The sequence below is a fragment of the Trachemys scripta genome, chromosome 14, assembly GCF_013100865.1.
Source record: "Trachemys scripta elegans isolate TJP31775 chromosome 14, CAS_Tse_1.0, whole genome shotgun sequence".
Classification (NCBI taxonomy): Eukaryota; Metazoa; Chordata; order Testudines; family Emydidae; genus Trachemys; species Trachemys scripta.
The window spans coordinates 21913126-21936409 of NC_048311.1; the positions used below are offsets into that span (position 1 = coordinate 21913126).

Below are 23284 nucleotides of genomic sequence, written 5' to 3' on the forward strand. Positions count from 1 at the left end.
ACAACAGGGTGCACGTGGAGGCTACTTCTGCACACATGTTGGGCGTGTAACTGGTTTCATACTATCAGCTGCCAGTAACTCACTGATGTAGCCCCCACTGAGGCTTATTGCTATTACCAGTCCACAGGGAATGTACCTTTCTATTGTAAGAAGCATGCACTAGGGACTAAACACTGTAGGCTCAATGCTTCACTCACCCCAGTGTAAATTCAGGGGGACTCTATTGAAATCAATGGGCAAGAGTCTCCCCAACAGTATGGGATCTTTGTCCTCCTCTGTCAGAGCAAAACTGCCCCAAAGTCAGCTGATCTCACTATTGGAAGGTCATCCCAGCACAGGGGAATTGTTAGATGATGTCAAGCTTATATTGAAGTGTGCTTATATAGTGGCCCTGTAACAGCTCTCACCTGAGGGTCTGGTTGGGGAGCATGGCCTAGTAGTCATGACTGCAACCCCTGACTGCCAAGGGCGTTGTGGGGAGGGGAGCCCAGGCCCCTCCCACTCCACTGGGCTCCAACCCAGGGCCCAGGTTACCAGTAGTCTAGCAACCAAAAATTAAAGCTGTCCCCCTGGAGCCTCTTCCCCTCCTGGGATCAGCTTAGTTCCAGGCTTTCCCCTGGTGGGGAAATCCAAACCAAATAAGTAAGAGGGGGTTACCAATGTCCAAGGTCCACAGGATACTTCCCTCTTGGGTTGTCTCTGGGGTGGATCCTCCCTTCCCTCAGAGAGGACCCTTATGGGCAGCTATGCCAGAGCCTTTTAGGCTTTGCCCTGCTGGAGCTGTGAGCTGCAGATCTGCTTACCTCTAGTTTTGGCACCTAACTAAACTAATTTGCTGTCTATTAATTCCTCCAGCAGATGGAGCATTTGCTACAGGTGTGGCAGGGCTGGGCTGACTGAGCCCAAAATAATCCCTTAACCCCTTATTGCCCAGTGTGGGGGTTTTACACCCCATCACAGGCTCTTATGTCAGTTTCCCCCCATCTCATTGGCATTTTTATCCACCTATGAATCACAATGGACTGGACTCTCCAAATCTTCCTGTGGAGTTTGCCTGAACAATACAGCAATTGTGCACACAAATAAGGTACATGCATGAGCAACAGTTGGATGCTTTGTGGAAGCAAGCATAGTACGGCAAGCACAATTTAAGTGCAAAATCGTGCCTGCGTTTTCACGTGTGTGCTGCCTGGAGGATTTAACCGTCAATCAGACCCACAGGGGGCAGGGATTTAGGGGTTCTTTGAGGATGGTGAGATTCTAGGCCCAACCTGCTGAGAACTGCTACATGGCTGTATCTTCACTCAGAAGGCCAATCCACTCAGAATGTGGCAATGCAGGGGGATGGATAGAAATACCTGAGTCCTATGGGCAGATCCATATTTATTTAAGCTAGGTGTGTAAGAACCGATGCACTTGCCCTTTGCTGCGAATCAACCCCTTATGACCCAGGACCAGCTGCCCTCCAAACACGTGTCTTTATTATACTATGATATGAGGAAATTCCTTGCCTTTAAAATCTCTTGCAGGTTTTAACTGCCCGTATCAGGTGGATAGGTCCCATGAGGATCCCTCGTTTCCAGCCCAGCATCCCTCCCAACAGCAGTGCTTATAGTCTGATTAAGGTGAGCTCTGTAGTGTGTCTATCTCTTTGTACTGAACTCAACTCCTCTTTGTCTCAGGCGGTTGAGGACAACGCAACTGACGGCAGCCCTGAGTATATGGTTATAGATCCTCCTGCCGTCACTGACCAAACCCACATCCTTCCTAGTTCTGTGAACCCTGGCAGCTGCTGCAAGGAAATCCAGCCCCACAGTTGCGTAAGAAGAAAACGCAACAGCTGCAGTGAAGAGTTCAGGGCTGCAGCTAATTTAATATCACCCACTCAGGGCTGGAGGAGTCTAACACTTACTGAGGGTATAGAAGGAGGTTTCTTCCTGGTGGGACACTCCATTGCAATGAGGGATGCGATCACCTTTAGCCCTGCAGTGAATACTTCGCAAAGCACTTGGACTGGTTCTTTGGACGTTAATATGCAGCCCTGGGAGGTCTCTCTCAGAACAGCTTCTCTCTTATGCTGCAGATGCCCCGTGTTCAGGGCTCCCCCCACCCCTCGCACTATAGACTCAGGCAATACGATCCTCGCCTGGATGTCATCTCTGAATTGTAAGGTGACCCGGTGTCTTGATTTTCTGAAGACAGCCCCATTTTTCAACAGTCTGCCCCAGAAACATGTAGCCCTCAAAAAGGTGCACAGAAGCTTTACGCTCATCAGTTGCCCTCACGTCTCCTGGAAGGGGAGCTGCTGCAGACTCTGGGAAGCTACTCTCCTCTGCCCCTGGGAGAGCAGGGGCAGCAGTGCTGTTAGGCAGAGGCACCGGGTTGGTACCACCACTGCCATGTCCCTGTAGGCAGCACCCCCAGGCTGTAGGAACAGGGCCTTTCCAGCACCACCAGGCCAGCAGCACTGGGGCCAGGCCAATGGTGGCACCAGCCCAGGAGGCGGTGCATTTGTACATGTGCTTCCAGGCTGGCGGATGGATGGGTCCATAGAGGTTCTCAGACAGAGCTCCTCACCACAGGATGTGAGGGTCCCGTTCACATGCAGATTGATAAATGAAGGGCTGATTCTATTCCCCGCAGTCACTCCCTTTGAGTAGCTCCTCATTCAGTGCATGGTCCCATTGAAATCAATCGGAGTAGCAAGGGACTATCTAGCATGGGTGTGGGTAGCAGACTCTAGTCCTAACTATGTCCTGCCAAGTGAGAGACCCTGGCTGCTGACCATGGTACCAAGAAGACGGCCCCCTGCCTCTAGGAACGGAGAAACACACTCTACAAATGAACACACACACACACAAAATATATTATGACACACACACCCCTGAATATTCCAATCTCCCAGCACTCTTAGGAGACAAGATGCAAAACAGAAGAACCCCCGGCTACAGAGCCGGTGTTTTAAATCCCCTGCGTTCTCTCCACGTTAGCTACTCCCTCTGAGCTCACTCAGCGGCAGGCCACTCCCAGACAGAGGGGCCTCAGGAGAGCTGAGAGATCTGATGCTCCAAGCCTCGTCTAGCACCGGGGAGCTTCTGGAGGATCTTCAAAGCTTTCACACATTCTCTAAAACCAGAGAGAAAACAGCACGATGAGAGATTGGGATGGAAAGGAGGTCCCTCCCTTGGACCTCGATTAGCCCTCTACCCACACTGCGGAGATGTGTACCCTGCCTTTGGGCCACTCTTTTCATGTCCTTCATGTGTTCCTTGAAGCATCATGAACTTCTTCTGGGTTGGCATATGCCTTGCCCATTTCTTACCTAGCTCAATCCAGCTGAGTTTATTCTCATCAATCCTGGTGCTTCACAGACCTGCCTAGCCACCCCAAAACAGGCAGAGGTGACCCAGAGAAGCGTTGCTGCAGAACTCCAGCAAATCAACCCCTGAGGCACCTCACCCCCCAAAATCTCAACTCACCTTGGTCATTACCTCTGATCCCTCAATCTGCACTGTACCTGGCTAGAGCCCCATCCGTCTGTTCCTTGAGCACCAGGGTTTTCAGCACATGCGTGTTGTTCATTCCCAGGGTGCAAAACGTCCTAATGACCTGCAGTGAGAAGTCACAAGCACACAGGTGAGGCCTTTGCTCCTGGACACCAAGAACCACACACGTCACTGGAGAACATCACTAACCTGAATGCGAACAGCCAGACTGCTGTCCACCTCCAGCATTTCCAGCAGGGTAAAGAACACTTGCTTCTTGCGAAGACCAAGGACCCCCTAGTGACAGGAGACGTGGAAGCAGAGCGTCACGGAGTATTTTGAAAGATCAAAATCCAGAGCGGTTTGAAAAAAGAATCTAACAACATGATGATTTGTTTCCAAAGCTGATTAGGCACCACCCTGTGGTTATAACTGGCACAAGTCTATAGTGCACAGTAACATTACACCAGGGCTATTTTAATGGGTGATTGTAATGCTGGCATGAGGCGTGAGATGGCCCGCTCTGGGGACCAAAGTCTTCTGTTTGTTCCCAAAACAACTACAGCCAGGGCTGCATCTGTGCAAGATCCCCCACGTCGCTCCACCAATGCACCTCAGTCCTGACCAGGAATCACCTCCAGGGCTGAGGGGGTCAGCCTGTCTCCACATCCAGGCAATATTTGGACTTTGTCAATGTGGGGGACAGTTCTGGAAGCAGTCTAAGATGTGGACAGTGTCCAGCAGAAAATGAACAGCCAGCCAACCGGCCATTGGACGGTAACAGCTTTCACTAGCCAGTCGCCTAGGCTGTATTTTATACCCTCAGGAAGCTCCACAACCCAACTGGCCATTTCCGGAGTCATTCAGCCTCGCTGTGGTCTGGCCGAGCTGCTCTGAAAGCAGACAGGCTGCAGGCCAAGAGAAGGAGGGGGCGATGTACCAAGAGATTAATACTGTGACAGACCCAGACCAGTGTGGTACAGGAGTCAGGTAGAGGGCAAATATACTGGTCACTGGATGAGTCGTTTTCTGTTCCCTGAGTGACCAGAGCAGGGGCTGCACTAGAGGAATCAGGAACCTGCTAGAACCAGTTCAGGCAGGCAAGCTAATTAGGACACCTGGAGCCAATTAAGAAGAAGCTGCTAGAATCAATTAAGGCAGGCTAATCAGTGCACCTGGGTTTTTAAAAGGAGCTCACTTCAGTTTGTGGTGTGAGTGTGAGGAGCTGGGAGCAAGAGGCGCAAGGAACTGAGAGTGAGGGTGTGCTGCTGGAAGACTGAGGAGCACAAGCGTTATCAGACACCAGGAGGAAGGTCCTGTGGTGAGAATAAGGAAGGTATTGGAAGGAAGCCATGGGGAAGTAGCCCAGGGAGTTGTAGCTGTCACGCAGCTGTTACAGGAGGCACTATAGACAGCTGCAGTCCACAGGGCCCTGGGCTGGAACCCGGAGTAGAGGGCGGGCCCGGATTCCCCCCAAACCTCCCAATTGACCTGGACTGTGGGTTCTTCCAGAGGGGAAGGTCTCTGGGCTGTTCCCCGACCCACATGGTGAATCTCTGAGGCAAGAAAATCTGCCAATAAGTGCAGGACCCACCAAGATAGAGGAGGAACTTTGTCACAATACATAGCTCCCAAGTTAAAGGAAGTCACGTAGGGAGGGTGGAGCCCTAGTCTGAGGAACCTAAGAGAAAGGCAGAGAGAGGCAGAACAGACTGGACAGCAAGTAGAGAACAGATTGGAGCTGGAAACACAGGGCAGGTGGGGATCCAGCCCAGAGAGAGATCGCACAGCCCACTCGATCACCCACACGCTGCCTCTAGCGTAGTGCATGTCTCACACATCTAGTGGTTCAGGACAGAACGTGACTTACCAAGGAAACCACAGCCTGTCTTCGGTTCACCTCGCTCTTCTCCTTCAGCTGCCTGCCACGATGCACACAGCATTACCCGAGAGAAATGAGGCTATTTCTCCCCTCCCGCAAGGTTTAAAGGGAGGCCCTCCCACTACGCTTTTGTCTTCTGCCTCCACTGTGAGGGGATGCAGGTCCCATCCTCTCTACATAAGGGACCACTGTGGGCCTTTAAAACCCTGGTTTTCCAGCCTATGCTGGCTACTCTTTAGATTATAGCGGAGAGTTAAAGGCCTGAGAAAGTCTGATCCTTTTCCCAGCCTTGTGAATGGAGGAGAAGAAATCCACTTAGCTGTCTCCAGCAATCTCAGCCCACTTTCTGTGGGGTTCCTGGGTTTGGGTGTTAGGTGGCTCCTTGCTTTGGGGTAGCCCCCGGTCTCTCTGGCAGCCACCCCCCTTCTGCTGAAGCTGTAGCCTTTCCTCCCACTGTTGTTAGCCAGGTAATTAGGAGCAGGTGAGGAGGTAGCTGCTCTGTACATTAAGCCCTTTGGGAGGAGATGCTTGGGAGGGGCGTGTCTTTAATGTGGTCTCAGATCATCCAAAGTGAAACTATCATCCCCAGTTTGGTGATACCCACCGTGATTCAGGGATTTCCCCAGCCCCAAACCGGAGGGCTTGTGCTGTAACTCTGGGTGTGGCTAAATTTCACCGCACACCCACTGGGGAAAGAGGAAGATCCTGGGTAGAGGGCCAAGGCTGTCCCACCCAAGCGACCATGTCTGTGCCTTCCCTGGGCTTCTGCCTTGAAGTCCAGTCACCACTAGCCGCCATCTGGCCTGGAGGAAAGGCTAAGCCTTGGAACCGTGGGAACCAGGAGAGAAGTGAACGAGCCAGTGAAAATTAGCCCAGCGGGCAGGTTCCTAAAGATGTAGGCCCTGGGAAAATATCTTGGAATCAAACCCAGACCACGCCAGCGGCCTCTGGGCTTTGTTCAGCGCGCATGGTGGGACCGAAGCAGTAGAGAACTGGGTCTCTGGCTCTTCTGCTGGCCACTCACTTCTCCACAATATCCCAGATTCGCCCCTTCATCTGCAGAGCTGCCGCAGTCATTGCCACAGTCTGTCTCACTACCTGTGAACGGGAGAGAGATGCGGGTCGGGAAAGAGATGCAGCGCAGGCTGCGGGGGGAACATTTCAGAGCTGGCGGCACAGTGAGGATGGGGCTGTGGGGTGTGTGTGCATGGGGGAGGGGGTCTTTATCGGTCAGCCTCAGCCCCAACATCTTCTCAATGTTTTGTTGACCCCACATAAATCCAGAGTGAAGAACAATAAGATCAAGACTAACATTAGCCTGAACCAAAACCTGGCCTTGGGTTCGGGTGATCTGGATCCAAAACTCTTGGCTGGTCTCTGGCTAAACCCCAGATTCAAATACTGCTGGATTTTGGATCCTGAGTGTGTCTTGGGCCCATGTTTAAATGGAAGTGAATTCACTAGCACATCTTCCATACTGATGGCCCATCAGAGAGGGTGGTAGTTGGGGTAAAAGCTCCATTAATATCCCTTTTTTGGAGCAGGGAAGGCCAGGGGGTGGATTCATGGCCCTGATGCACTCTCTTGGAAAGGGAATCCGCTATTTCGTTTCATTGCGATTAAATCCTCCATGCCCCGAGCCTCACCAGAAACGGCTCCTGGTGCAGCTTTTCCACCAGCAGCTGGAACACCTCCTCTTCCAAGCCTTCCCGTCGGATCGGCTCCAGCCCAATGGTGCTCAGCAAATTGGCGGCATCGACGCGATGCTGTGGGGAAGCAGCATGAAGAGAGTGCGCTGGGTCAGCCGCTCGTAGGCCATCGGTGCGACACAAGCAGCTAGTGTCTGTGTGCGCGTGTTGGGGAGGAGGGAGGAGCGAGAGGGGCTCTGTGTTACAAGTGAGGTCACTCCACGTCTCTCCAGGCTGCAGGAAGCAAGTGCCCTTGCTGGCAGTGCCACCAGCTGGAGAGAGCATTGCTGTGCCTTTAGCCCAGAAGGGGAGGCTGAGGTGGTGCCATCCTAGGAAGAATTGAGGCCCACTCCAGGTGTCCCACTAAACGAGTACTCTCCGACTACAAAAGACTAGGAGATGTGAATGCTCCACTGGGCAATTAGGCACCAGGACAACAGCAACCAGAGTTTAGGCATGACCCTTAGGGCACGTGGATAAAGATACATAGACACGGGGAATACCTGCTGGCCACTGGACACCTGGCCAGAGTAACCAGGCTCCTATGGACACCTGGAGGCTGGCAGTGGGGCTCCTGAATACAGGGCCATGGAAATGGGTGGAGTGGGAAGGACTGGCAGAGGGTTGGCATTCCTGTCCGCACTCCCACAGAATACGGATGGTGGTAGCTTTCCCTCCTTACCTTGTACACTGGAGAATGGCGAAGCTGATCTATAAGGGCCTGGATGATATCGGCGCTGACTACATTCACGTGCTTCACTAGCATGAGCAAAGCCTGCAGGGGATCGGGAGAGAAGGGTCACAGACTCCAAGGAAGAATTTGGGCCCCATGTCTAAACCCGTGTATCAATAACTAACACCCCCCCCCCAAGTTTTGTACTCTGCACTGTAACAGATTCTCCCATCCGAAGCCGGGGCAACCATTGGCAAAGGGAGACCCGTTGAGAGAGGAGCGGCTGCACATCTGCAGAGAATGCAGAGAGGGGCGCAGCTGAGCAGATGTGCCTGTCTAGACAGACTAAGAGACTTCAAGGCAGTGGTGTCTCTGGATCACCATCCTAAACCAGGTCGTGGGTGAGGGAACAGTCTGGGACAACCCTGCCTCCGTTTTTATCTTCCCCCAGGTAATGGAAACCAATGGGCAAAGCATCTGGGAAAGGTTCATGGATGGTCCTGGAGTGGACTGAGGAGAGGGTGGAGGACAGAGTCATCTGTGGTCAGGCAGGATCCGCACCTGCATTTTCTTCTTCATGTTCTCCTGGGTCAGGCACCTCAGCAGCGCCGCCTGGGCAGCAGGATTGGATGCATCAAGATACACCAAGCAGGTGGCTGCCAACAGGACCGAGTCATCTGTGCCATCCTGTGAGGCTACCAGCTGCTCCAGGGTCCCGATGAGCCTGGACTGGGCACCCACCACACTCCACTGGGACAGAAAGGAAGAGCAGTGCTGTTGATTGAGTTTCATCTCATACTGGGGCTGGCGGTACTGGCACCTGGAAAAGGCAGAGCCTGAGCCCTTTGGTCCAGTTTCAGCAGGAGCCGTGACCTTGGATTCGGGCCCCGCAGCCCACGCGTGCAAAGCCACCGCCAGAGCAGCGAGGAGATCCTTTCTCTGAGTCGGGCTTCCCTTCTTCAGGTGTCTGATCAGTTCCTTCACCACGGCAGCATCCAGGCAACCTGCTCCAACCCAGCACAAAAGCAGAAGGCAATGACCAACTCTGAACGCCAGAGCCCAGACGGCTGGCAGCTCGCTGGGAATTGGGTGCCAGGGGTAAACTCAGCAGAACAGCGGGATGGCACACCGCTGATGGCTGCCCATGAGCCATCTGACGCAGTAGGCTCTGGATGGCTCCTTGTGCAGGAATACTAAAAGGACCCAGGAGCAGGAAAAAGACAAGTGCCTCTCCAGCATGGGCCGCGGGGAGGGGGTGGGGCATTGTCTGTGGAGAGGGGCTTAGGCTTGAAGGCTAGAGGTAGACCAGGGAACCTGCCAGATTTTGGTGGATGCAGGCCTCTCTCATCCTCAGTCCAAGCCTGCCTGGCAGCTTGGACCCCATTCCCTTGTATCACTTTTCTACAGAGATGGGCCCAGCGGCAGAGCGCCTTCAGACTGGATCCGAACGTGGTGGCTCAGGCCTTTCTCTGTAATTAAACAGCAGCCACCAGACAGAGGGAACAGGCCTTCCTCAAGGCTGGCTGCTTTCACAATTCCCTGTCTGCGTCAGGGGGAACTCTCGTCAGAGGAGTCCCCCGCATGACCCCCTCGAGGAGAAGAGCCACCATCCTGCACATTTCTTCCACACATACAAACTCTCGCCGCCCCTTCTGTGTTCTCCCTGCAGCCCTCCTTCCTTTTCCCCATCCATTCTATCCTCCACCCATCTCCTGTGCCCCATCACCACCTGGCCAGTTTCTACACACACATATTCCCCTCTGTGCTCCTGGCAAGCCAGGAGTTAAAAGCAGCACGTCTTGTCCTGTCCTGGCTCTCTAAGGGCAGGAAGGGAGCAGCCCTGCTCTGAGCCCCCCACTGGCTCCCAGGTTATAGTCTCCGAGCCAGATCTGATCCCACAGAGCCATCCTGTGGTCAGGATGCATCAGCTCACTTCCCGGGCCCTGCTCTGACGTGCGTCTCTGCAGCCAGCACCGCCTCTCTCTCTCTGTAACACCGTAATGGAGAAATCCTCCCGTTCAGTCCCACAGGGCTACAAATGCTCCAGCCATAGGAAGGTGTGAGGGCAGGGACCCCGCCCTGTGCAACAGCACCAGGGGCTGTAACACAGACAGGACTCACATTCCGGAGCGAATAAGAGCATCTGCAGCCTCCCCTCCCAACCCCCTGCAGAAGTTCTCCTAACCCACTCCAGCAGCTCTTCCCTCACCCGCTGACCTCCTGCTCTCCGGCTTCCCCCTGTTACTAGCAGAAACTCTATGGATCCTGCCCCATGACCCTTTGTACTGCAGACCTCCCAAACCCTAGTCCACAGCTCTCCTCACTCCCCCTAACAGGTACCACGGCATTCACACACCCCATCACTACACCTGCCTATTCATGTCTCCTGGAACAGACCTCTGGGAGCCACAGACTGATACAATAGCAAGGATTCTACATGCATATCATGTAATTTATTTAGCCTAAGAAATGTTCCTGAGGTACCTAAACCTCTCTTCCCTGGTCTCAGAGATAAGGACTAACGGGATGGAGAATATGTAGAGAGAAAGTGTAAGACATATTATGTTCTTTGGTGATGGCTAGTCACAACCAGCTTCTCTTTGCCTCTTGAGAATTTTGTGGCAGATCCACAAAAACAAAACACACACCCCTGTCCCAAATTCACATGTATATACCCCTATGCTTAATAAATACCACTTAATACTTACATAGTTGTTGTTATGTTCAAAGCACTGTATGGACAATAACTAATTAACAGGCACAACACCTCTGGGAGGGAAATGTTATGCCCATTTTACAGATTGGAAAAATGAGTCCAGGAATGATTTGCACAAAATCATATAAGGAGTCAGTGATAGGATTAAAAAGGGTTCCTGGCTCTTGCCCTTGTGTTTAGGCAACTGCACCATTCTACCCCACGTATTACAAAGAGACTCGTCTCTCCAGAGTGAAGGGTGAAATCAGAGTTCAATTATAAACCCAATTTTTACCCCCACTTCTCCAAACTCTGAGAGGGAAAGCACTGTTGGCTGAAAAACGTGGATGATCGGAGATAGGGCGGAGTAAAACTTTGTCCATGAAGGCCAAGTAATTTAATGAGATGATATTCAAGTTACAACTAGATGAAAATTAGTCTCTGCAAAATTGCATGAATATCTCCTGTTTCTTCAGCCCTGTAACTTCCTAACAGAAACGTTTACACGGCAGTTGTAGATCTCATTCCAATAACAGTTCACACTCGTTTTCCCTAGTGAAAAGGGCTGTTCAGAAATGTTGTCTAAAACAGTGGTATGACATAGGAAAGGCTGGGTGAGAAGGATCAATAATACAAGTGTTATGTGTTGTTCTATGGATACAGGGATGGAGCCGCAGTTGGTCTGAATCAGCTCCACCAGAGAGAGGCTGATTTCCACCTCCTGTATTCTCAACGCAGTAACAGGAAGATATATTAGTTACACAGCAGTATTAGGTACCAGACTGTTCTTTATGTGATGTCTACTTAATCTGATAATTAAAATGTTACCATTCTGCAGTTAGAAGAGGTGTGTGTGCAACAGACCTTGAAGGGTATTGTTCTGGAGCTTGGTGCCAGGCAGCTGTAGTTGCTATAGAGATATTAGTGCCGTGTGTATGGAAACACGTCTTTGTTAAAAAGTTTCTCCCTGGAACTCAGACGCTGGAGTACTGGACTGTGTTTTTAGTGGCTACATTTTCGGGGTCGGTGTAGGAATTAGAATGTTCACATGTCAGTGCATGTATGAACTATATGGGCTTTAGGGACCATAATAAAACATAGCTCAAACATATGGTTACAGTATGGCAACGCTCCAGGGCAGAGTTAAGGTTGGGTGCCTTAATGGTGCATTTCTTTTACGTGTAACCACAACTGAATTTCCTGCGTTTGTAGTGCTTGGTTGCACAGTAAGTACCAGTTACATTCCTATAATATTTTATATCTTTAATTTACTGACACATACTCTCAGCCTTAACTCCATCTTAATGTCGTTTGTTTTAATCTTGGAATTGCAGACCTTTGCAATAGGTAAGTGTTGCTGATTGGATTTAAGGGAACATTTCTTGGTGATAATGATTCCTGACATATTACTTACTGTAACAACCTTAATTTTAAGTTACCTATGTTTTTTGGCTGGGTGCATTGGCCCTGTACTGTCTAATGATGTTGCTGCGCTCCGCAAGACACTTCACCGACATCACACACGCAGCTTCATTAGCATGCACAGCAAGTTAATAGGGCTGCGTTCCTTTGCCTGGTTACATGTATGTATTACAGCCATTGAGTATTACACTGAAAGCCTGAGACTGTGAAGACTGATGCTGTCAGAGGGAATGAAAGAGCAGGCAGATCTTCCTCTCACTGCTGAGGGATTTATGCCCAGTAGGTGCCAACAGGCCAATACCGCAGCATCTGATCATCTTCCCTGATCCATTGGTCAGAGAGTTGGGAGCTGCTGCATTGACATGGAAAAGTGACTAGAAGAATCACTCACCAAATAAAACCAGGGTCCTAGTTACTTCATATCGCACAGGCTGACTCCTGCATACCTGGAGCTAGAAAAAACAGATCCCCTAAGCAGGCCGGACAAAAGCCACTTAGCACCACACTTCCTACCCCTGCAGTTCTAACCTTTTACACAAGTTTTCTATATTAATTTGGGCATCAATATCCCAACAACTGAATCTCTCCCCACCCCAATAAATCTAGTCTCCGTGCCCTCGGGTCTGCTGTCTCCCTTTCCCTGATAAATCACTCTCCCGCGTCCCGAACCCTGGACTAATCTAGTCACCAGAGTGCTGCACGCGCACCAGCCTGGGAGATCCAGCGCCAGCTCAGGGATGCTGTTGAATAAGTGATGCTGGCTGAGCCATCTTCCTCCCCTCGGCCCTGACTTTCTGATCATCTCCTGCGCAGCGTGCCTCCCCTTCCCACCCCAGCCGCGTCAATCCCGTGACTTTGCAGTGCCACAAGTCCGCTCCTCCGACCCAGATCCCCATTACGGAGCGAGCAGCAGAGCGCATGGGAATGGCACTTTAGCCATGAGTCTGCTCTCAGGAGGAGGAAAAGGTCAGGCCCACTTCTTGGTAATGCAGCAACAGCGGGAGGCACTAAAGCTCATTATTAAACTCATTATTAAAAACACATTCTGAAGAGAATGAAGGTCCCTATGGGTTATACCTACAGTGTTGCGAAGTGCAGACAGCACAAACTCATCAGTGATCCTAAGGCAGCCCAGGGCCTAAAGAGACAAACAGCAGAGACATAAATCTTCAGGTGGGAGCAATCCTTGGAGACGTCTGACCCAACTCCCAGCGACACTCAGCCCAGCCCAGTGTAAAATCAAAGAGGACAGACAGTATGACGGCGGCCTTGAGATGAGCACACAGCAGACTGCAGTGCAGGTCTCTCAAGAGCCCCAGGGGATGGGGAGTCAGGGGTCTCCTGGCAGTCATCGTGGGCGGCCTAGAAAGAAGCCTTGGGAGTGGGGTAACATTCATCAGTTACCAGGACCTTGGAGAATGCTTCTAAGGGTACGTCTACACGGCAATAAAAGACCCACAGCATGGCTGTGGCTGGCCCAGGTCTGCTGACTGCAGCTCACAGGGCCCAGGTTGCATGGCTAAAAATTGCAATGTAGACATTTGGGCTCAGGCTGGAGCCTGGGCTCTGAGACCTCACAAGGTGGGGGGTGTCTCAGAGCCTGGCTCCAGCCCAAGCCCTGCGAGCCCCAGCCGACAGACCTGGGCTCTGAGGATGCGGCGCGGTGGGTGTTTTATTGCAGCGTGGACTTTCCCCAGGTAACTGCTGGGAGTTACTGAAGCTAAGCCACAGTAAGACGAGTGTAGGGGGGATTCTGAGTATGGAAATAATATTGTTAGTGGGGATAACGATACTTCCTGGCTTTGCGGGGGGTAAGAGAGGTTATTTAATGCTTATGAAGGGCTGCCTTCTACGAATTGATGATTGACACATTGTTCAATTTGAGTCCTCCAGCCTGTCTTTGTGCCTGGGATTTCTCCTGCTAGCTGGGGGGAACCTAGCAATTGCCAGATCCTGCTGGGTGAATGATCTTACGTGCTACTTGTAGGGCCACCAGAGGGATTCTCCCTGTCTCAGGGCTACCTGCACTGGCTAACTTCATTACAATGCAACCAGATCTATATTAACGGCACAAAGAAAGAATCCTGGGAGTTCCAGGGCTCTGCTCTGCGCTGATAAGGCCGCAGCTGGAGTATTGTGTCCAGTTCTGGGCACCACATTTCAGGAAAGATGTGGACAAATCAGAGAAAGTCCGGAGAAGAGCAACAACAATGATTAAAGGTCTAGAAAACATGGCCTATGAGGGAAGATTGAAAAAATTGGTTTTGTTTAGTCCGGAGAAGAGACAACTGAGGGGGGACATGAAAACAGTTTTCAAGTACATAAAAGGTTGTTACAAGGAGGAGGGAGGTAAATTGTTCTCGTTAGCCTCTGAGGATACGACAAGAAGCAATGGTCTTAAATTGCAGCAAGGGAGGTTTAGGTTGAACATTAGGAAAAATTTCCTGTCAGGGTAGTTAAGCACTGGAACAAATTGCCTAGGGAGGTTGTGGAATCTCCATCATTGGTGATTTTTAAGAGCAGGTCAGACAAACACCTGTCAGGGATGGTCTAGATAATACTTAGTCCTGCCACGAGTGCAGGGGATTGGCCTAGAAGATCTCTTGAGGTATCTTCTAGTCCTACACGTCTATGATTCCCCCTCCCCCTCTCACTGCCTGGAAACTTGTGATTTGCTCCAGCCATGGCTTCTATCGGACTCAGCTGGAGCGGTTTATGAAGCACGACTGAGGTTAGTTACATCCTAGACAGTGATGAACAAAGTCCTATACGTCACCTGAGCAGCGTAGATTTGCTCTTGTTCCACAGAAGAAGCCAAGCTCTCCGTGAGCTCCTGTGGGCACACAAAGGCAAGAGAGCTCTCATATGTTGATGGATTCATAGCCTTCCTGCAAATGTTAGCTACATGTTACAAAACATCTCATCCCTTCTTTGTGGAGTATCTGTACCCCAGGTGCAACATGGTCATTCGCACCACCAAGTACCAGTAGGGACTGGTAAGGAGAGGAAGGAAGATCTGGTGGCTAAGACACGGGCCTGGAATAGGGAGACCTGGCTGGCACCCCTTTTTTAAACCATGATTTTTAGCTCCTGACCTTTATCCTTTCCAGCTGCAGCATCTTGATCCCAGGATCTGTGTCCTTCCATTTAATCTTCACTGGGTATAAACTGTGGATGGACTTTAGCAACTTTGAGAGGAGGAAATCGGGCCTGGCCACAGAGAAGAGGAGAAATCACAGGTTATTTCTCTGCTGAATTTCAAGCACATGTAACACCTGTTGTGTTTCACACCTGGCTTATGGAGTCATGGTATCTGGAGGATCCATGCAGCAGAAATCCATACCTGTCTTGGGTGTGGGTGCAGAGCTCCTAATTACATCCCATCTGACAAGTCCATGATATTTGGATGGGATTAATTGTATTAGAGCAGTGATTGGAGGCTAAGATCAAGCCTCCGTTGTGCTAGGTGCTGTACATTCATATAATGATGAAAGAGTCCCTGCCCAAAGGTAAATAGCTGAGACAAAAAAATGAAGTCTTATTCCCCCCTCCTGTCTGTAGAATAGGAGAGTGTCTCCCGCTGACATAGCTACTGCTGCTCATTGAAGGTGGTTTAATTACGTTGATGGGAGAGCTCTCTCCCGTCGGCATAGAGAGGCTACATGAGAGCTCTTACAGCGGCACAGCTACATCAGTACAGCTGTGCCTCTGTAAGCTCTCGAGTATAGACATGGCCTAAATTAGGGGGCACATTTGACCGGACAAGTGTCCCGTTAACATCTGTTCCATTGCTAGAAGAGCCTGGGATCTTTAACCCCCACAGGGATGTTGGCTTCACATCAGATCCAGCCGCAGCCCTCTGGATCCGCTTAACGCCAGGCTGGAGCAAGGGTGGAGTATTGACTCCGAAGGAAGAATGCTACCACCAAGTTCTCCCACAGCACACCACAAACCAGTCCCCAGATGGCTCCAGCTGGTGAGGCACTAAGAACCCTGGGATACGGCCCCAGGAATGCTAGTGGCAAACTTGTGTCACTGTAGCACCAGTGTAGGGCATGGGTATATGGGGTTTGGAGGGTGTGTGGCTCAGTCAGCAATGTGGATTTTGGGAGGCAGGCTTGGCTAACACACCCCTGCCAGTCAGGATGTAGGCGCACACTGCAGTGTAGATACACGCTAAGTCACTAACATCATATCCTGTGGTTCACAGCAGTTCCCTAGAGCACTGTTTCTCAACCTTTTTGATACCAGGGACTGGCCTGCTGCCTTCCTAAGCTGGGTGAGGGAGAGCTCAGGGACTGGCCTTGGACTGGGCATTGAGAAACCCTGCCCTAGGGGTCTCCTCTCTAAGTACAGACCCAGCCTAACTCTTCTCAGCTTGCGTGACCACATGGTAGAATGTGAAGAACACTGGAACCGCAAGGGGAAGTTAGACAGGCAGAATGTAACTGCTCAGGCTGGAATGGGTCCAGAGCACAGGGCAGATAGACTGAGCTCTGCTGGAAAGTTAAAACCTGCCATTGTGTCTCTTACTTTTTCTTCGCCATCATTGACTTCTTCCTTTCGGCCATAATCTGGTAGGCAGATCGCTGCCTCAGGCTAGCCAACCCGGGCTGCTCCACTATGGAAGGCTGGTTAAAGCCATGCTTGAGGGGACTTTTCCTCCACACGGATGGGGGAAGTGGGAGAATTTCACAAGGCGTCTGCAGTAGGAGAGAATGTTGTTTAATAAACCCCCAATCAATCTCAGCACCAGGATGACGAGTTGCACGAAAATGCCCAGCTGAGCCGTAGGAACAAAGCAAACAGCCCCAGTTGTCTGAAACGTATTTCACAGGCTGGTGCAATATTTCTGCATCTGTGACTGTGGACTGGGGCTTTTAATACTTAGCGCTTTTATTAACTCCTTCCGCCTGAGGCTCTAAGAGCAATTTACAGACAATAACTAACTCTAACTCTCCCAATTCCCTCGGGAGGGAATATGCTGTGCTCATTTTCATGGTGCCCCCTGCCCGGAATGCCATCTGGGGATCCTCTGGGCCTCTCAGCTTCATTCTCCTCCTTTAAATCCCTCATCAGGACTCGCTTTCTGAGTCAGCTTTTCCACACTGATCTCAAACGTGGGGTCAGCCACTCCTGCCTGCTGGCCAGAGTTTGCCCCCTTAAAATTATAAGCTTACATAGATATGCAGAGGGCTGAGTTTCATTGACTTCCAGTGGGACTACACCTCTTCCCACCTGCCGAGGATTTGCCTTAGTGTATCTACAAATCCTATACACCAACCATGGATATATATTTTAAAAGACACTACTCAGATGTAAACGTAACAGGTGCTCCGTTCCCATGGTGAAGAGCCGAGTGTAAATCACTAGACAGATACCAAAGCCTGCCTCGTGATCTTTTACCGTCATAGTCTGTCCTTCTCACTTGCCTCGCCCCGCACGCTCCTTATGTTTGTCCTCCCTTGCTGTGTTAACTCTACCCAGATTGTGAGCTTCTCGGGGTAAAAATATCTCTTTTCTCCATCTGTGACGCACTGGACACTTGTGATGCTTTAGAAATACCACCAGGTTTTAGGTACAGGTAAACTGAGGCACAGAGCGGCTAAATAACATGCTCACAGTCACTCAGCAAGTCAATGCCAAGGGCAGGAATGGAACTCAGGAGTCCCGTCAGTCCCTCTAATCGAACAAGTATGTGTCCATGGTGTTACCACTGCATGGGAGAAAACAAGACTCACTGGCACACTCTTCTTTTCTCCAGTATTTTGCTGCAGCCCGCACCAGGAGGGAAGCCTGAGAACTCTTCCCGTGGGTAGGGAAGGAACTTTAGGAAGAGACCCATGACTGAGGCCAATTCCCTTCTCTGCAACCATGAGATCTGAGTGGGCACCAAGAGCAGCAACAAGGACCATACCTGGTGGCAGGAGGGCTTTGATACCCTGAACTCCAGCTCCTTCTTGTCAGCTGAGAAAAGGAAAAATATTAAATTACCAGGATAGCGACTGGATGTTGGGCTCTTCCCACCCCCTCAAGACTGATCACATGACTTCCTGGTCCTCAAGTCCTCACCTGCTCCAGCCTAATGTAGCTAATCCCCATAGTAAGTGACAAAGGTACACATTACATGAAGTAGCAAATACACTTGTGCTAAGACTAGCGCGTGAAAGACCACACTGGTTCTCTCCAGACCTGGCAGAGCCCAGCCCTGGGAATTTACTCCTCATCTTTGTTTAGTATCTATACAGGGGAAATCCAGCACCTCTTCACAGAACAACCCTGGGTCTCATCCATGCTCTTTCCCCAACAGTGTAATTCACCTGTTGTCTCTTCTTGCTCAATCATGGGGCTCCAGGACAGCATTCCTAAGCTACCGGCACCTTGAAGCCTCTTTAAGGGCATCTTTTTACCCCCCATTTCTAATCCTCCCTGGGTGCCTCAGAGCAGCTCCAGAGAAATCCCTGCCATTGATCTAGTCAGCTATAGGCTTATGCTGCGGGAGAGGCAACTGATGGACAGAGATGCGGTGACGGGACCCCATAATGCTGCTGGGGATTCACTTCCGGGCAAGATTCCCTAGAGATGGCCTTAGGATGATGTCATAAGAAGTGGTGATGATGACATCATCACATTCCTCCACCTCCTTAATCTCATCCAGCAGGGTTGCTTCCAGGCACCATGCAGGCAAAAGATGTAGGCAAGTAATAGCAGCTACAAGAGAGAGAGAGAGAGCACAGATCCTAAATAACTAGGGGTCAAGGAGCAGTCAAAGCAAGAGGAGGCAGGCATGGTACCACTAGGATTTTGATACTCATTATATGGGATGTGTTCTCCCAGCTCCCATTGTCATTTGCCAGTATGACGGCGGTCTAATACAATGGTATCTATAGAAATATAGAATATAGAAATTTAGAGGCATCACTCTCTAGGAATTACACATGGGACTGTAAGCCCCTGAATTCTAACCTCTTGGGCAAGTCGCTGCACCTCTCTGCGACTCAGTTTCTCTGTGTGTAAAAGGGGAATAATGGGCTATGACAAGCAAGTTCTAACAGCATTTCTCTGTTTGTATTGCAACCACTTTGGAATGTCAAAGCTGATCGATTCCCAAATGTCAGGGGAGGTGGTAGGCATCAGTGGGGACAAACCTATTGATCTGAGTGCAAATTAGAGTGCTGGAAAAGGCTGATTCACAGGCAAATCAGGGCCCCCGACAGCTTGGTTCTGCAGGCAGAGGAATCTCTGCTGCCCCCTGCTGCTGCCTACATATTCAGAGGCAGCAGTTTAACTTGCGGCATGGGGAGATTATCTGTTGCTTGAACTCTAACAGAAATCAGGGAGCTTTACAAGGAGGATTTGTAGCCTTTTCTACCCACTTTGCACTTGCTTTGCGCTGGTGCAAATTACTGCATTAGGGGCGGGGCAGCAGCGGATCAGGCCCCCGTCTGTAACAAAGCCAGCTTCTCATGCATGCTTTCACCAGCCCCATCACTGCACCCCGTCACAGTAGGAACCAGCAGCCTCCCTTGCCCTAATCAGGATACTCATTGGCCCTCTCCTGACTCAGCTTCCCCCAGGTCAGAGCCCAGTCTGTGTCTCTCCAAGGGGCTAATTGAGGGCAGTGAGTCCCCAGCCTACAGCTCCGGCTCTGAAGCAAAGTAGAGTATTGGCACAGTACAGAGGAAAGCACACGGTGAAGTTGGATAAACAAGAACAGGCCTAACATGGGCTCCGATCCAGTTCCCATGGAAGTCAGGGGTGGGGGAAGCTACAAGTGACTCCAATAGGCCCAGGCTTGGGCAGTGGAAACACCCTTAAGACTGCCCCCAACCTGTGTCACAGAATATTGCTTAAGAAACCTGAACACCTTAGATAAGAGCGTCTCCTCTTTGGAGCTCCCAGCTGGGGTCGTGAGCCTCACGACCCAGGCTGCGTCGCAAACCCCCTGGACGTCTCTCTGCATTCATCCAAACTCTGCCCAGTCCCAGGGAAGAGAGTTCTTTGTTTGCCCAGCAACCCAGCTGGGCTCCTGCGGTGACTGGTTACACGTTACATCACCTCTCCCAGAGGAGCTCAGTCTGACCTGTGCTTTACCATCCTCTACCTCCCCTTCTCCCCTAGAAATAGCTCCTTCCAAAGGGGTTCTCTGAAGGGCACTCTTCCTCCCACTACAGGTGGGCAGTTTCCCTTCCCCCCCCGCTCCCTGCCTGGCTTCTAGGGTCTTAACAACTCTCCCACAACACCTTTGAGACTGGCTTTTGTTTGACATAATTATTCTCAAACCAAGCTTGTCTGGGCTTGTCTGAGACAGCCTGCTGCTGCAGGATACCAGAGAAGCATAACCATAAATCAGCAAGTATTTGTAAGCAGGAGGACAGGTCTGTCAGCATAATGAAAGCAGTCCCCTAGAGCAATGATCCACCCCAGCAATTCTCATGGGGAAAAAAGCCCCACCCACTGATGGTGGAAAGATAGGGGGGTTAAATCCAAGCTGTCCATGTGCACCTGAATAAATCAGCTGCAGCCGAGAATCAAAACCTTTAAGGTGCTGGGGGCTCTTTTCAGAAACAAAGCAACAGGTGTCTGCTCATCAGAATGGAGATGAGGGAGTGTTGGGAACATGAGCTGTGCACTGGTGCAGCATATCCTTGTTTGCTGTTTATAGACTGTTAAATTGTACAAAGGGCTTGTGAGGAGAGATTTTGCTGCTTTATGTAACACTGGGTATAATAGAAAAGGAAAATCTGGTAAGTAAACCTGAAACCCCAGGGAGGGTTTGGTTCTTGTTTAATGTGGGCCAGACTTGTCAGCGCTCCGCTCCCGCAACTGGGACTAGCTTTCCAACAGCTCTTGGCTTCTGTTGTTGGGCCCCATCCCTTCTGAGTGGGCCCTGCTAGGTCTTGGGCCCTGAGTCTGCCTTTCTGGGGCAGAATCCTGTGATTCTCACATTCAGACTGGGCCCAGCCCTGTGTTGGGACTGTGATTGCTCAGCAGGTCCGAATGGGTTTGGCTACCTGTGGTTCTTCCCCTTTGGGAGCTGTGACCCAAACCAGCCTTCTTAACACAACATAGGGTTTAATCTTAACAGTGGCAGCACAGCATAACACTAGAAAAGGGCTTTTTAAAACAACAAAAGTCTATCTGCATCTCTTACCTAAAGGTTTACGTAGGCTTATTTTACCCCTGGCCTTTAAAGTCTGGGGGGCGGGCTGCTCCCCAATGGCCTGACTCAGTTTCCCCATGAATTGCCTGCCCTTCTCAAGAGAGGGTCTGTATCTTTAAACCCTGGTGAGGCTTTTCCTCCTCTTCCCCCTGCCTCACAAGGGTTGAACTCTCCTGGGGAAAGTTTATCTGGCAGGCCGTGTAGGGGACCAACGTGAATCTCTTCATTGTTTGCCAAGAGCTGTGAATATCAGGCACCATCTCGCTTCCTGGAGCCATTTCCTGGAAAACCTGACAGGGGAATTAACACAATGCATACAGTAAACAACAAACACCCAAATCAGATGCAGGATTCATCCCGTATAACCAGCTTCAAATCTATCACTTTCTCAATAGCCAGTGTGCATGTATATTTTCCCCCCCCAGTGATCTTGTACCCACCCAGTAAGTTGTTTATGGTCCAAGTGCTCTTGTATTTTGAGCAGACAGCAGAGGAAAGTGAATGCCAATGTCAGAAACCATGGTGGAGATGCTTGAATGTCTTGCTATCTAATATGCTTATCACCATAGCATCTAGGCTGCAATGTGCAAATAAGGCCAGACCAAGCAGAACTAAATACGCAGCAAGCAGAGGGTGCTGGTATGCAAAGGGGATTATTGCAAGAATCCAGTCCCAAGTCGATGCTCCATTCACTTCTGATCCCTACACTCCGTGCTTCTCTAATGCCCAGTGCAAACAGGGTCAATGGCTGTAGGACGGCTGTTACACACTTTAACAAGTGGTGTATTGGGTTCCTTAGAGATGTGAAGACTGCATCATTTTATGCTCTGGGCTTCTTCTCCTGTGGAGGGTGTAGTGCTCTGCCTCTTCCCTGACGTCATGGCTGCCCCTTTTGTCTTGAAGCCATCCTGCTGTGGACTCAGACGCTGTGAGCCAACGCCTGCTTGCGTCTACATCAACGTCAACGGGGAGTTAATGCCACTGAAGTCAGTGAAGTAACGCTGGGGTAAAGGTGATGGGACTGAGAGAAGAATCCAGCCCACTGGATCTAAACTCTGTGGTTTGTTCTATGTTGTACAAGCTGCTTCTCATGAATATTTCTGTGGGTTTTGGCCATTTGCACATTTTTCTGCAAAAGGTTGTGATGGGTTTTGTGACTTTTCAAAATTAATGGCCACTAGCTGGGCATCGTGCTGAACTAAAGTTCAGTCGGTTCATTAGCTAATTCCCTAAAGGGCTCGGTATGCTTCTTAGACAGATGTGCTGATTGGTAGATAGTCAATTTTTCCAATTATTCCCTTACCTGCTGTTCATCAACACCTCCTCTGACACAGTCTTCATTACTCCTGTGCTTTATTTTTCCTGTTAAGGAACAACTTTGACAAAGCCTCTTGCAGCATTTGGCCTCAGAGCGGTTGAGGACCAATCCATGCCCTGCTAAGTAAAAGCTCATGAGAGATCTACCATACTGGAAATGTTCGCTTTAGGAGTTTCTGACAGATTGTTCCAGCAAGCAGCAGAATTTGCAATGGAACCAGGAATTTGACTCCCAGACCCATGATCTAACCTGCAGTCAACACTGTTGTTCATTGGTCATTATTACTTTGGAGGGACAGAGTGGCCCTCCAGCCCCACAGGTATCCCAAGATCCGCAGAAAAATCCCATAACTCTCAGGCCACCAATCTGGGGTTGGAAAATCCACGCAGAGGACCCATCCCTCTATGTTAGTTCTTATTTGCCTCCTCTCTTGGCAGCATAGCTCCCTTAGGAGCCAAATTCACATTGCCCCTCACCCAGGAGTGTGTGCGCACACATATCAGAGGGGGTAGAAGGCATAGAGTAGGTTTGCAAGGAAGTAAGGGCTGCCAATGTCAGCAATGGGTGAAGAAGTGCACAGGTACTGCCCTGGATGGCAGGGAGGGGGATGATACCATATACAGCAGCTCCATCCCCCTCCAAACCCATTGCTCCTATAAAGGAGCTCCCTCTGCTTCATGGGGGAGATGCTGCTGCTCCGGTTTCTCTCCCCCTGTTACATAATCACCAGCCAATCTTGGCCATTACTTGGACCCGTTTCATCCTCCCAGGGCCTAAAAGTAGAGGGATGATTCCGCTTTAAGATTTCTACTGATCTGTGAAAATCCATGTTACTCTGGGCTTTTTATTCCAATCACAGATAACTGTATGTGTTGATGTGTAGCATGTTTCCCATATAAAAATGGAAGAGCCACCCTCCTGAGAAGGAATTCCTCACTAAGCTGAGACCTGGCTGATT

General features: G+C 50.5%; 1 protein-coding gene across 1 annotated transcript; it reads right to left on the minus strand.

Annotated features, from left to right (window-relative positions):
• Nucleotides 1-2926: 2926 nt before the first annotated feature.
• On the minus strand, nt 2927-18262 carry HEATR9 (HEAT repeat containing 9). The gene is made up of 16 exons (XM_034790510.1): nt 18166-18262; nt 17763-17812; nt 16379-16548; nt 14941-15055; nt 14622-14678; nt 12927-12983; nt 12237-12297; nt 8602-8732; nt 8269-8478; nt 7738-7833; nt 7014-7133; nt 6392-6465; nt 5356-5407; nt 3696-3782; nt 3518-3609; nt 2927-3126 (listed from the first exon to the last, which is right to left on the minus strand). Exons 1-16 carry the CDS (start codon nt 18260-18262, stop codon nt 3042-3044), a joined length of 1554 nt encoding a protein of 517 aa, XP_034646401.1. The 3' UTR covers nt 2927-3041.
• Between the last annotated feature and the right edge of the window lie 5022 nt (nt 18263-23284).

Coding starts and splice junctions, on each gene's coding strand:
- HEATR9 (XM_034790510.1), bottom strand. CDS start 18,262: ATGGGGGGTAAAAAGATGCCCTTAAAGAGGCTTCAAGGTGCCGGTAGC. Junction 8,733..12,236: donor TAGGACCCTGGTTTTATTTG/GTGAGTGATTCT, acceptor GGGTTGGAGCAG/GTTGCCTGGATGCTGCCGTG. Junction 3,783..5,355: donor GACAGGCTGTGGTTTCCTTG/GTAAGTCACGTT, acceptor TCCTGTCACTAG/GGGGTCCTTGGTCTTCGCAA.